The sequence below is a fragment of the Myotis lucifugus genome, unplaced genomic scaffold, assembly GCF_000147115.1.
Source record: "Myotis lucifugus unplaced genomic scaffold, Myoluc2.0 scaffold_2007, whole genome shotgun sequence".
Lineage (NCBI taxonomy): Eukaryota > Metazoa > Chordata > Mammalia > Chiroptera > Vespertilionidae > Myotis > Myotis lucifugus.
The window spans coordinates 1-14,641 of record NW_005873055.1 but is presented as its reverse complement, the minus strand read 5'-3'; the positions used below and the strand labels follow the sequence as shown (position 1 = coordinate 14,641).

The window sequence follows — 14,641 nt, the reverse complement described above, 5'->3', positions numbered from 1 at the left end:
GGGGGGGAAGCTCCAGGTCACCCACGAGGACGGTGGGTGCCAGGTGTGGCCTCTGGGGTTCCGCCCACTGTGGGGGGAGCAGCTTCACCCTCCCGTACGGGACACTCTCAGATGTTCCTGCCGGAGTGAGACCTCCGGCCCAGAAGACGGTTGTCCTTCTGGGATTTGCTTAGAGAGGTTGAAGGAACGGCTTCTCGCCCCGGCCGGGGTGGCTCAGTCGGCTGGAGCATCGTCCTGGGCACCCAAGGGTCATGGGTTCGATTCCCGGTCAGGGCACATGCCCGGGTTTCAGGTTTGATCCCCAGTTGGGAGGCAACCGATCCATGTTTCTCTCTCTCTCTCTCCCTCTCCCTTCTTCTCTCTCTAAAATCAATGGAAATGTAGGTAAGAATTTAAAAAAAAGAATGGAGCCTGGCCAGTGTGGCTCAGTGGTTGAGCATCCACCTATGAACCAGGAGGTCACGGTTTGATTCCCGGTCAGGGCACAGGCCCAGGTTGCGGGCTCCATCCCCAGTGTGGGGCGTGCAGGAGGCGGCCGATCCATGATTCCCTCTCCTCATGGATGTTTCTCTCTCTCCCCCCTCCCTTCCTCTCTGAAATCAATACCAATATATTTAAAAATAGATTAAGAAAGAAGGGTCCTCTGGCTGCCCAGCCGCCCGTGGACACACCCCCAAGGCTGGGCGGGCGCCGGGCCTGTTGTGGGGAACACTGTTCCCGTGATGCCGGACCTTCCTCTCGGGGGGAGGGAGGCGTGAAGCCAAGGGCGAGTGTCTCCCAGGAATTACATCGCTCGGCTCCGCGGGGCCTGAGTCATAAGAAACCCTCGAACACGGTCACAAACAGCGACGTCATCCCCCCGAGACGGTAAACACGCGAACACATGACGTGTGTGCCTCACGCGTGGGCTGGGGCGGCTGGCGGCTGGCGTGGGCTGCTCCCAAAGTTCACCGTGCGCCGTGGCGGACGCAGGGCACGGGAGAACGCTCTGGAGGGTCCTGGAAGGTTCCATCCGGCCCTGCAGGGGCCTCGGGGGTAGGTCCCCCGGTAAAGACCTCCCCCCACCACCCTGTACTAAGAAGGCAGCGTGGCTGTGCTGTGGGAGGGGCTCTGTGCAGTCTCACCCACGGGTGTCGTCTCAGAAACACCCTAAACTTTCAAACTCCGAGCACATCTCTGGGTCCAGAGCAAGATCAAGGCCAGGGTGGCTCAGTGGTTGAGCGTCGACTTATGAACCAGGAGGCCACGGTTCGATTCCCGGTCAGGGCACAGGCCCGGGTTGCGGGCTCGATCCCCAGGAGGGGGCGTGCAGGAGGCAGCCGATCCATGATTCTCTCTCATCACTGATGTTTCTATCTCTCTCGCCCTCTCCCTTCCTCTCTGAAATCAATAAAAATATGCATTTTTTTTTAAAAGGGTCCTAGCCAGTTTGGCCGAGTGGATAGAGCATGGGCCCTTGGACTGAAGGGTCCCAGGTTCAATTCCGGTCAAGGGCACGTACCTCGGTGGCAGGTTCGATCCCCAGCCCTGGTTGGGGCGCTTGGGGGGGAGGCAACCAATCGATGTGTGTGTCTCTCTCTCATCGATGTTTCTCTCTCTTTCTCTCTCTCCCTCTCCCCCCTCCCTCCCACTCTCTCTAAAAGTCAATGGGAAAAATATCAAAACAAACAAAAAGAAACCGTTCCTTCCCCAGCTTCACCGTCCAGGAGCGAAAGCGCTCAGCCCGCGTCCTGTGAGTGCACACCTGCCTGGGAGCACCTTGCAGCCGAGTCAGGGCCAGGGTCAGGGTCAGGGTCAGGGCCAGGCCCAGGCGCCAGGGGACCCCCCCCCCCCCCCCCGCGGGGCCGGGCCTCACCTGGGCCTCTTGTCGGTGAAGGCGACGCAGGTGTGTTGCGAGGGCACCGCCGTCCACTTCTTCGCCTCCAGGACCAGGGCTTCCGCGTCCACCAGGCCGAACCCGTACAGATGGCTGACTGGAGAGACAGCCCTTCAGACCTGGCGCCCCTCCCCTCCGCCCCCGACTCCCGCCTACGGAGGGCGCCCGGCCCGTGACCCCCACGGCTCCGGGACGGACCACCTGGGCTGCTCAGGGCTGGAAGGTTCCAACCGTCCCATTGCTCCCAGGATCCTTTAACTGTTCAGTCTAAAAACTCTACTCCTGCCCGGGCCGGTGTGGCTCAATGGAAAGAGCGTCGGCCTGCGGATGGACGGAAGGGTCCCGGGTTCGATCCCTGGTCAAGGGCATGTACCTGGGCTGCAGGCTGGATCCCCACCCAGCCCTGGTCCCGGCGTGTGCGGGAGGCAACCCATCGATGTGTCTCTCTCACATCGATGTTTCTCTCTCCCTTCCACTTTCTCTAAAAACCAATGGGAAAATACCCTCACGTGAGTTTTAACAACAACAACAAATAAAAATAATAAAAACTCTACTCCTTGCCTGGCCTGGGTGGCTCAGTGGTTGAGCGTCGACCTAGGAACCAGGAGGTCAGCGGTTGGTTCGATTCCCGGCCAGGGCACATGCCCGGGTTGTGGGCTCCATCCCCAGTGTGGGGCGTGCAGGGGGCAGCCGATCCATGATTCTCTCTCATCACTGATGTTTCCATTTCCATCTCCCTCTCCCTTCCTCTCTGAAATCAGTAACATCTATTTTTTTAAATATATTTTATTGATTTTTTACAGAGAGGAAGGGAGAGGGACAGAGAATTAGAAACATCGATGAGAGAGAAACATCAATCAGCTGCCTCCTGCACACCCCCCACTGGGGAGGTGCCCACAACCCAGGTACATGCCCTTGACCGGAATCGAACCCAGGACCCCTCGGTCCGCAGGCCGACGCTCTATCCACTGAGCCAAACCGGTTAGGCAGTAACATCTATTTTTTAAAAAACAAAATAAAGTAAAACCAGAGGAAGAAGCAATTGGAGGCCCCTGGGTTGAGCCCTCGCTTCTTCCCTTTTGCCCTTTAGCTGCCCGGCCGAATGCCAGGCGCCGGGGGACAGTGGCACAGGCCATGGGCACTGGTGAACTGACCCCGCCCGATGTTGAACTTGGCCCGTGCGAGACGGTTCCAAAGTTTCATTTAAGAGGCCCGGGGGCGGCACCAGATACGATCTATTCTCCTCGTGAACGAGGCCAACGCCGAAATGTGGGTCAGCTCTCGTTACGGCCCGGCCTGCCACCCACATTCCTGCAGGACGAAGACACGCTGGCCCCGGTCAATGGCCTCCTTATAAGAAGAGGAACGGCCCTGACCGGTGTGGCTCAGTGGATAGAGCGCCGGCCTGCGGACTCACGGGTCCCAGGGTCGATTCCGGTCAAGGGCACAGGCCAGGGTGACGGGCGCAATCCCCAGTAGCCAGAGCGGTGATTCTCTCTCATCATTGATGTTTCTCTCTCTCTCCTTCTCCCTTCCTCTCTGCCATCAATAAAAATATATCTTTTAAAAAAGCCACTAAGTCTGGGGCTCCCTGAATCTAGTGACCGGAGGTATTTTCTCACTGAGGTTCCAGGATACTTTATCGCTGGACACAGACTTTTCATCCTTGTGACACACATTCCGTGTTCTCCGGGGATCATCGAGAACTCATGGCTCCCCCGAGACAGATTGCAGCCCCCCCCAGGGCCACCAGCACGGGGTGCCTGGCCCCGCCCCGCCCCGCCCACCGGCCCACACCTTTGTGGCCGGCCCCGTTGACCTTCCAGTCGTTCGCCTTCAGGTGGGCTGGCCGGGAAGTCTTCACCAGCAGGTGCTGCACGTCGCGCCAGGTGAGCTGGCTGCTGCAAGGACAGAGGGACACAGGCTGCAGGCACAGGTCACACGGACGGACGGACGGACGGACGGACGCAGCACAGGGGAGGGGGGCCAGCCCCCAGCCTGCACTCGAGGAAGCTGCGGAGGCTCTGAGCCCGGGCAGAGGGTGCATTCACACCCTCTTTTAAAATAAAAAAAATACATTTTTATTGATTTCAGTGAGGAAGGGAGAGGGGGAGAGAGAGACAGAAACATCCATGATGAGAGAGAATCATGGATCGGCTGCCTCCTGCACGACCCACACTGGGGATCCAGCCCACAACCAGGGCATGTGCCCTGACCAGGAATCGAACCCTGACCTTCTGGTCCATAGGTCGATGCTCAACCACTGAACCACGCCGGCCGGGCATCAAATACCGTCTATGTGATCTCAGGGCTTATTCCCTGGAAACCATTCTTTACAAAGAGGGTGTGAACTGCCCAGCCTGTGTGGCTCAGTGGTTAAGCGGCCAGGGCACAAGCCCAGGTTGCATTGTGGCTTGATCCCCAGTAGGGGGCGTGCAGGAGGCAGCCAATCCATGATTCTCTCTCTCATTGATGTTTCTCTCTCTCTCTCTCCCTTCATCTCTGAAATCAACAAAAATATATTAAAAAAAAACTTACCTTCTTTGATGACTCATTTTTTAAAAATTCTGGAGATGGACGGTGGTGTGGGTGACGATGTAGTGAACTGTGTACTTAAAAACGGTTCACATGGTCCGTTCTGTGTTGTGGGTTATTTTACTACAACAAAAACTTGAAAAAGACAAAGAAGGGCAAGCGAGTGGGAACTTACTTTGCTTCCAACGCCAGGGCGATAATCCCCGCCACCATGGGGGCCGAGACCGAGGTGCCCGTGTGCCCGTCCGTGCAGCGCTGGCGCAGGTCCGTGGTGACCTGGCGGGAGGGGGGCAAGAGGGGGGGTCAGCTCCCAGGGGAACTCCGGGGCCGGGACCCTCAAGATGCTGGTCCTGCCCGGCCTGCGTGGCTCGGTGGTTGAGCGTTGACCTATGAACCAAGCGGTCACGGTTTGATTCCCAGTCAAGGGCACAGGCCCGGGGTGCAGGCTCCATCCCAAGTAGGGGGCGTGCAGGAGGCAGCCGATCCATGGTTCTCTGTCATCGTTGATGTTTCTCTCTCCCTCTCTCTCCCTTCCTCTCTGAAGTCAATAAAAATATATTAAAAAAAACACACAAAAAGATGCCGGCCCTGGGCAGGTGTGGTCCTGGGGCCCAGGGATGGAGAAGGCGCTACTTGGACACATTCTTTAAAATCGATTTTTTACTGATTTCAAAGAGGAAGGGAAAGGAAGAGAGAGGGAGAGAAAGAGAGAGAGAGAAACATCAATGATAAAAGAGAATCATGGAGCCCTGACTGGTTTGGCTCAGTGGATGGAGTGTTGGCCTGCGGACTGAGGGGTCCCGGGTTCGATTCCGGCCAAGGGCATGTACCTTGGTTGCGGGCACGTCCCCAGTGGGGGGTGTGCAAGAGGCAGCTGATCGGTGTTTCTCTCTCCTTGATGTTTCTGGCTCTCTATCCCTCCCTCTTCCTGTCTGTGAAATATCAATAAAATATATTAAAAAAAAAAAAGAAAAAAGAAAAAAAAAGAGAATCATGGATCGGCTGCCTCCTGCACGCCCCCTACTGGGGATGGAGCCTGCAACCCGGGCATGTGCCCCGACTGGGAATCGAACCCGTGACCTCCTGGTTCATAGGTCGATGCTCAACCCCCGAGCCACGCCAACTGGGCTGGACATGTTCCGGGCGACCAAGCTTTCTTTCGTGCCTGGAACTCGGTGCTAGAGGGCTTCGCTCTCATAGCTAACAAATGGACCTGCGACAGGAACAAACAAGCCCACCACGGGGTGAGGATGGGAGGCAGGGCAGCGGGAAGACGATGTTTGTGCTGAGACACGAAGAGGAGCCCCCCTGGCCCGGCCGGTGTGGCTCAGTGGTTGAGCATCCACCTATGAACCAGAAGGTCAGGCACCAAGTGTCCAACGACACAGCCCCGCCCTGCTCCCCGCCAGCCGGCAGCTCCCCGCTGCCCCCCCTCAATCAGGCTCCGGACGGGCGTCTGTTTAACGAGACCCCAGCCAGTCCCCGTGCAGCTGGGCTGGGCTCCTACGTGAACAGGACGCCATTCAGGACCCGGCGGCCCGTCCCGGGGGCCCGTGCTCCAGTGGGAAAGAAAAATAACTTAAATTAATACCTTCGTGAGCCGGCCTGGCCGCTGCCAAGCTGGCGGCCGCCCTGGGGACCGGCCTTGCCGTCCGTGCAGGGAGCGAAGGGGGGGAAAGAGGGGGCCTGCGTGCTCCCCCCGAAAAGTGTAAAAATAACCCCGCACGTCGTTTGTAAAGACGTGGCTGAGCAGCAGGAGGAACGAGAAGATTAAAAAAAAAACCAAAAACGGCATTGCCCGGCCGGCGTGGCTCAGTGGCTGAGCATCGGCCCATGACCCAGGAGGTCAGGGTTCGATTCCCGGTCAAGGGCACACGCCCGGGTTGCAGGCTCGATCCCCAGTAAGGGGCGTGCAGGAGGCAGCCGATCCATGATTCTCTCTCGTCGCTGATGTTTCTCTCTCTCTCCCTCTCCTTCCCTCTCTCTGAAATCAATAAACATTATATATATATATTTTAAATTAAGCCATGTCTGGCCGGCTACATGATCTTGTTTTTCAAATGTCTGAAACCCAACGTAACGGCTGTGCACTGGAATTCTGCATTCGTCTCAACTGAACACCCATCCCTCCTGATTTGTCTAATTATCATTATTTTTTATACTCACTCGAAGATGCTTTTCCCACTGATTTTTAGAGAGTGGAAGGGAAAGGGAGAGGGGGAGGGAGAGAAACATGGATGTGAGAGAGACACATCGATGGGTTGCCCCCCACATGGACCTCGACCGGGGCAGGGGATCGAGCCTGCAACCAGGGCATGTGCCCTTGGCCGGAATCGAACCCGGGACCCTTCAGTCCGTGAGTTGATGCTCTAGCCACTGAGCCAAACCGGCTAGGGCTCCTCTTTCTTTTTAAAGTCAGAACGCGCCGAAACCGGTTTGGCTCAGTGGGTAGAGCGTCGGCCTGTGGACTGAAAGGTCCCAGGTTCGATTCCGGTCAAGGGCATGTACCTGGGTTGCGGGCACATCCCCAGTAGGAGATGTGCAGGAGGCAGCTGATCGATGGTTCTCTCTCATCGATGTTTCTAACTCTCTATCTCTAGCCCTTCCTCTCTGTAAAAAATCAATAAAATATATTTTAAAAAAATAAATAAATAAAGTCAGAACGCACGAAGGGAAGGAGCAAATGCAAATCCCGTCTCTCTGACGAACGAACACAAGGACTTTATCAAAGACAAATCACACTTATGTCCGCGTATGTCAGCACAGCGGGCGCACACCGCTCAGCTCAGCTCAGCTCAGCGTCCAGAGAAAGTCCTTTTGTTGGGAAGGGAATGCCCGGGGGGCCAGCGGGATTCCGACCGTCTTTCAGGAGAGAACCGAGTCTCTCTCTCTTCCTCAGCGCTGCACGCTGAGGCTGAGGCTGAGGCTGAGCCGGTCGGGCGGGCTGGCTCCCAAGCCAGGCGACCACAGAATTTGAGAAAGCCATCCGGAGACGCCGTGGTGAGAATGCACCTCATTCTTAAAGGGTATTTTTAGACCTCGAGAGCCGGAGAGGGTTTTAATGGGCATTTTGTGCAAAAATTAGCCAGGCGGGGACTGGGGAAGGTTGCCAAGGGACGGAGGGTGTACAGCTAGTTCGCTGATGGGTGAGGGTGGCACCCTGGGACCCGGCACACAATGGCCTGGACCTGGCTCACCTATTTTTGTTGTTAATCCTCACCCGAGGATATTTTTCCATTGGTTTGTATTTATTTTTTATTTTCTTAAAAGATAGATCTTTAAAAAAAAAATACAAGAAACTATATATATAAAAGCCCAGTGACTGAACAGCAGAATGACCAGAATGACTGGTCGACCAGTCGCTATGATGCACACTGACCACCAGGGGGCAGGCGCTCAACACAGGAGCTGTCCCCTGGTGGTCAGTGGGCTCCCACGGTGGTAGCACAGCTCGCTGACCGGGATGAGTGGAGCTCCCACAGCAGGCCAATCCCTACAGGCCACACCCCCACCAGTGCACGAATCGCTGCCTCTAGCATATATATTTGTATTGATTTCAGAGAGGAAGGGAGAGGGATAGAGCGACAGAAAAATCAAGGATGAGAGAGACTCATGGATTGGCTGCCTCCTGCACACCCCCTACTGGGGATCGAGCCTGCAACCCAGGCATGTGCCCTTGACAGGGAATCGAACCCGGGACCCTTCAGTTTGCAGGCTGATGCTCTATCCACTGAGCCAACCCAGCTAGGGCTCCATTGATATTTAGAGAGAGCAGAAGGGAGGGAGGAAGGGGAGGAAAAAAGAGGAGGAGGAGGAGGAGAAGAAGAAGGAAGAAAGAGAGAGACAGACCGAGAAGAGAAACATGGATGTGAGAGAGACATAATGATTGGTTGCCTCCCACATGCACCCAGACCTGGGCCAGGGATCGAACCTGCAACCCAGGTATGTGCCCTTGACCAGAATCGAACCCGCGACCCTCCAGTCTGCAGACCGACGCTCTATCCACTGAGCCACACCGGCCAGGGCTCATCTTTTTGTTGTGAGCAAAAGGAACTGGTCCCCAGAGGGGCAGGGCTCCCGCCCCGAGCTCCATCTACCCCCCCGCCCCCCGCCGCCCCGGAGCACTCACGATCTTCCGCTCGTAGAAGGCGCCGCTGCTGTAGGTGGTGGCCAGCGTGGACGGGCACTCCTCCAGGTACCAGGGCTTGTAGCCGTTCTCCGTGGTGCTGCTCACGGAGATGGTGTAGATGCTGTTGGTGTAGCCGTCACAGGAGCAGTAGTCCCCCTCTCTCCCGCCGTTCCCCGAGGCCCAGACGAAGATGGAGCCCAAGCCCTGCCGGCCCTGGAGGGGAAGACCAGCCGTCTGTCAGCCCGCAGCCGGAGCCGGGCAGGGCGGGCCTGGCACGGAGGCCTGGGGCCCCGCTTTCCCAAGGTCCCTTCAAAGGGGCCGGGAACGACGTGTTCGGACCATCCGGATGCCACTGGAGACGTGGCTCGATTTTTTTTTTTAATTCTCACCCGAGGCCCAGCCGGCGTGGCTCAGTGGTTGAGCGTGGACCTATGACCCACGAGGTCAGGGCACATGCCCGGGTTGTGGGCTCCATCCCCAGTGTGGGGCGTGCAGGAGGCAGCCGATCCATGCTTCTCTCTCATCACTGATGTTTCTCTCTCTCTCCCCCTTCCTCTCTGAAATCAATAAAAAAATATTTAAAAAAAATTCTCACCCGAGGACATTCTTAGAGAAAGGAGAGAGAGAGAGAGAGAGAGAGAAACAACGTGAGAGAGAAACATCGATCAGTTGCCTTCTGTACATGGCCTACTGGGGATCGAGCCCCAGTAGGGATCGAACTGGCAACCTTTTGTGCACAGGATGATGCTCAACAAACTGAGCCACTTTGGGTGGAATGATTTTTTACAGAGAGGAAGGGAGAGGGATAGAGAGTTAGAAACATCAATGAGAGAGAAACATCGATCAGCTGCCTCCTGCACACTCCCTTATTGGGGATGTGCCCGCAACCAAGGTACATGCCCTTGACCGGAATCGAACCCGGGACCCTTCAGTCCGCAGGCCGACACTCTATCCACAGAGCCAAACCGGTTAGGGCCGTGGTTTGATTTTAACAGAGGGCTCTGTTTTGATTCACAGGGTTGCACTGAGGACAAGACTCAAAAGGACTACTCTGTTCTTTCTTTCTTTTTAAAAAAATATGTTTTTATTGATTTTAGAAAGAGTGATTTTAGAAAGAGAGAAAGGGAGGGAGAGAGAGAGAGAAACAGCTATGCTGAGAGAGAATCATCGATCGGCTGCCTCCTGCACGCCCCCTACTGGGGATGGAGCCCGCAACCCGGGCCTGTGCCCTGACCGGGAATGGAACCGTGACCTCCTGGTTCCTAGGTCGATGCTCAACCACGGAGCCACGCCGGCCGGGCCGGAAGAACACCTGTTGGAGAGCGAGCTACATCTGACCAGAGAGATGCCACCAGGATCCCTGGGTGCGGAGGGTGCCGAGTGCCCGTGGGGCGCTTGTGTCAGCGCGGAAGTGGTCAGGGCGTGGATGCCAGCCAAGGCCAGTGGCTTCCCACGTGCGGAGAGCCCGTGTCTGAGGACGAGCCCATGAAAGCGAGTCTTTGAGGGACGGCGGCAGGTGCAGGTGGCTTCCTGGTCTCCCCCACGCCCACAGGACCCATGATCTGGGACCAAATCCGAGGGTTCATGCCAGCCACAGGCGGCGGCTCAAGAGCAGCTCACCGGAGCCCCGGTCGGTGCAAGGGGGCGGGCCTGCGGGTGGGCACGGCCAGCCCCGTCTCCGCAGGAAACTGGGCCCACGGGGCTGGTAGCTCCGGCGTCCTTGCCAGAGACCCTGCTTTCCAAACACGCGGCAGGAAATTGATACTTAGGCCCGACGACGGGCCAATTTAGAGAGAAAACTGTCAACACCATCCTGCAATCCGGCCGGCCGGCGTGGCTGGGTGGTTGAGTGTCCACGGACGAGCCAGGAGGTCAGGGTTCGATCCCCGTCAGGGCACTTGCCAGGGCTGCGGGCTCCATCCCCAGGAAGGGGGCGTGCAGGAGGCAGCTGATCCATGGTTCTCTCTCATCACGGATGTTTCTCTCTCACTCCCTTCCTCTCCGAAATCAATAAAAACATATTTCAAAAAAAAATTTTGTTTTTAATTAAAAGAAAATAAATTCTCTAAGCTGGCACTGTTTTCCATGAGTTCGCTGGACTTGCCACCCGTGAAATCCTGAGGACGAGCTAAAAGGAGGAGGAAGGTGACTGTCGGAGATTTCACGGGCCCGGGACCATCTGGCACAAAACGGGGTTTTGTTTTCTATTGAGTTGCAAACAACAAAACCCCTCGTACGTCTCCAGGGCTGGGGCTCAGACCTGCAGCCGAGGCCACAGGCCCATGACCGGGCACGGAACCCGGGACCCTTTCGGGGCGCGTGGGCCGACGCTCTAACCACGGAGCCACGACGGCCACGGCCCGAGATCTCAGATGGTCCGACATCATCTCATAGGAATGACAGACGGGCGGCATCCACGGCTCCCCCGGGGGAAGCGCCGGCTCTCATTTACAGCTTAAAATTAGCTCGGTTTTGGGGAGGCGCCGCCTGTCATCAGGAGGGGGCGCCGGGTGATGGAGAGGGTGGCGGAGCGGAGTCCCGGGGGGATGAGACGGGTTTATGGGCCTGGAGGGCAGCAGCCGCGTGACGTGGACACGCCTGGGTCTTCCGGCGGCGCTGGGCTCGCCGGCACCGGGTCGGGTGGTGAAGGACTGGGGGGGGGCGGGGGAGGCCTGAGCCGTGGAAGGAGGGTCCCTGGGTTGGGGACATTCTAAGACAGCGGTTCTCAACCTGTGGGTCGCCACCCCTTTGGCGGTCGAACGCCCCTTTCACAGGGGTCGCCTGAGACCATCCTGCATATCAGATATTTACATGACGATTCATCACAGTAGCAACGTGACAGTGATGAAGTAGCCACGAAAATAATTTTATGGTTGGGGGCCACCACATGAGGAACTGTATTGAAAGGGCCAGAAGGTTGAGAACCACTGTTCTAAGAGCTAAGTACTCTCCCCCGCTCCCCAACACATAGGAAAATGAATAGAGCCCGGCCGGCGTGGCTCCGTGGTTGAGCACCATCGACCCACGAACCAAGAGGTCACAGTTCTATTCCCGGTCAAGGGCGCATGCCCGAGGGGGGTGGTTCCAGTAGGGGGGCGTGCAGGAGGCAGCCGATCCATGATGCTCTCTCATCACCGATGTTTCTCTCTCCCTCTCCCTTCCTTCTCTCTGAAATCAATAAGAATATATTTTAAAACGAATAAATAAAAGGGCCTGGACCCTGTCCCCTCGACCCCCCTCCCCCAGCCCCTCTCTCCTCTCTCCAATAGGACAAGCCAGAGGCATCAGGCTGCCTGGGTATCCTGCCCGAACCCCTGCCAGCGTCACCGGGCGCTGGGGCTTGTCGGGCCACCCAGGGCCACGGGGACGCTGACCACAGCCCCACGTCTGTTCCAAGAAGCTGTCCTCGCCCTGAAACCCGCCTCGCCACCCTGCTTGTTATAGCTGGGTCCCCGCCAGCCCCCTCCTCCCCCCGCCTTTCTGACTCACAGCGACTCAGAGCCACTGGAACGGACCTCCGGGAGGAGCCTGCAGCGCCCTCGTCCTCTGCGTCCCCCCGAGCCTGTCACTGGAGGCCCAGCACCCAGAGGTCTGCTCTGTGTAGTCCCTGGGGAGATGCCACCCCCCAAACTCTACACATCTCGCGCTGCCTGCTGGCAGGGAGGGGGAGCAAGCAAGAGCAAGACTCCCTGCCCGGCCGGCGTGGCTCAGTGGTGGAGCATCCACCTAGGAACCAGGAGGTCACGGTTCGATTCCCGGTCAGGCTCCATCCCCAGTGGGGGGCGTGCAGGAGGCAGCCGGTCCGTGATTCTCTCTCTCACCATCAGTGTTTCTTCGAACAAAATAACCGAGACTCGAAACGGGATTATTTTGGTACACCTTCCCCGCTAGTATCTTATCAGTGGGTTGATTCATTTTCTACATGAATCAGTGTTTTCTGACCCCGACTGTATTGCTTGGGGTTTTTTTTTGAAAGTACAAAAAACCACACAGTTTTCCCAGAAAGGTTTCAAAACCAAACGAAGATGAATTTCCAACTTGTAAGTTTGTTTTTATTTTCCACCGAGGACTTGACTGCTATGAGAGCTGCTGTTTGATAGTAATTAAATATGTGGCCATTGACTCTAAACCTGTTTGGTTTCTACAAACTACAATGATTGTCACAGGCAGTGTTTTCCTTTTCCTGTTGGTGTTACTGATGTGTGAGCATGCTTTCAGATGAAAAAGCAGGGCCCGGCCAGCGTGGCTCAGTGGTCGAGCGTCGACCTACGAACCAGGAGGTCACGGTTCGATTCCGGTCAAGGGCACATGCCCGGGTTGTGGGCTCCATCCCCAGTGTGGGGCATGCAGGAGGCAGCCGATCTGTGATTCTCTCTCATCATGGATGTTCCTACCTCTCTCTCCCTCTCCCTTCCTCTCTGAAATCAATAAAAATCTTTAAAAGAAAAAAGAAAAAAGACTAGAAAGCATGAATGGTAGCTACCTTAAAAGGTGTGGCCTCCAATTCAGATATTTTGTCCTGATTTTTTTTGTTGCTGTTGCTCTGATTTTAAAGCTGGATGGTGTCATGCTAACAAAACCTGATTCCGTCTATTTTCTTGTTTAAAACTCGCACACTCGCTGCTTGGGGTGCCCTCACTGCAGCAACGGAGAAGGAGTGGGAGAGCCTTAGAATTTTCGAGGGGAAAACAAAGCCTGCAACATGCAACACGCTGTATCAAACTAGTTCACACGCATGACACAAGTATTCTGAATTTTACAGAACTCGAACACGGTTAGGAACAAGGTGTCATGTGATAAGTTTATTTTTCATAAACAAAAAGCACATATATATGTATCTATGTTTATTGATTGATTTCAGAGAGGAAGAGAGAGAGGGAGAAACATCAACGATGAGAGAGAATCACTGATCGGCTGCCTCCTGCACGCCCCCTACTGGGGATCGAGCCCGCAACCCGGGCATGTGCCCTTGACCGGGAATCGAACCAGGGACCCTTCGGGCCGCAGGCCGATGCTCTATCCACTGAGCCAGATCGGCCAGGGCTGAAGCCATCTTGGGGCGACCCCCGTGGCCCCCGAGAGCATCCGGCAGCCCTGGGTTACTCACACCTTTTTAATGCCGTACTCGAAGGCCTGCTTGGCCAGCCGGCCGGGCCCGTCCACCGTCTTCCCGTCGTCGTCGGGCCCCCAGCTCGCGCTGTAAATGTCGATGTAGTTGGGCCGGACGCCCAGCGACTTGGCCTCCACCACGTCGGTCACGTCTCCGTCCAGCATGCGGATGCCTGGAAGCACAGAGGGCTGGGTGTGCGTGTCCCCCAGACACTGGGCCGGGAGCAGGGACGCGGCCGGGGGAGCCCCAAACAGCTGGGGAGCTTGTCCGGCATCATTTTGGTTTTCTTCGCTTTTTAAAAATATATTTTTACTGATTTCAGAGAGGAAGGGAGAGGGAGAGACAGAAACATCCGTGATGAGAGAGAATCATGGATCGGCTGCCTCCTGCACGCCCCACACTGTGGATGGAGCCTGCAACCCGGGCCTGTGCCCTGACTGGGAATCGAACCCTGACCTCCACGCTCAACCACCGAGCCACGGCGGCCAGGCAGGAATGTCTATTTTTTTAAAAAATATATTTTTGTTGGTTTCAGAGAGGAAGGGAGAGGGAGAGAGAGATAAACATCAATGATGAGAATCACTGATTGGCTGCCTCCTGCACGCCCCCCATTGAGGGGGATCGAGCCCGAAACCCGGGCACGTGTCCCCGGCCGGAATTGAACCTGGGACCCTTTGGTCCGCAGGACGACGCTCTATCCACTGAGCCAAACCGGCCGGGGCGGGAATGCCTGTTTCTGAACAAGGAGAACGAGATGCCAGAAGACAGTCCAGAGCATGTGAAAGCACCAGACCAGACCGATTTCCCGACACCCCTCCCAGTGCCTTCATGCGGGGGGCGGGGGGGTGACGGGGGAAAGGGTGAGTGATGGATGAGAAAGAAAGCCTGATGTATTTAGGGTTTAATGAGCCATCTCATTTCCGCGACGCTGCCAGGTCGCCCGCAAAGCAAAGGTAAATATTTCCCGTAGAAACCCGCTGTTCCAAGATTA

The 14,641-nt window shown here is 56.4% G+C and overlaps 1 protein-coding gene across 1 annotated transcript in view; it reads right to left on the bottom strand.

Moving 5' to 3' along the window:
* Positions 1 to 13,947, bottom strand: part of LOC102430826 (proprotein convertase subtilisin/kexin type 6-like) — a 24,908-nt gene extending 10,961 nt beyond the window's left edge. The window contains exons 1-5 of the mRNA XM_023748877.1: positions 13,650 to 13,947; positions 8,541 to 8,753; positions 4,587 to 4,687; positions 3,674 to 3,777; positions 1,856 to 1,973 (exon numbers count right to left, since the gene is read on the bottom strand). Of these exons, the coding sequence (XP_023604645.1) occupies positions 1,856 to 1,973; positions 3,674 to 3,777; positions 4,587 to 4,687; positions 8,541 to 8,753; positions 13,650 to 13,814 (701 nt within the window). The 5' untranslated portion in view covers positions 13,815 to 13,947. The remainder of the gene's footprint in view (positions 1 to 1,855; positions 1,974 to 3,673; positions 3,778 to 4,586; positions 4,688 to 8,540; positions 8,754 to 13,649) is intronic.
* Positions 13,948 to 14,641: the final 694 nt, after the last annotated feature.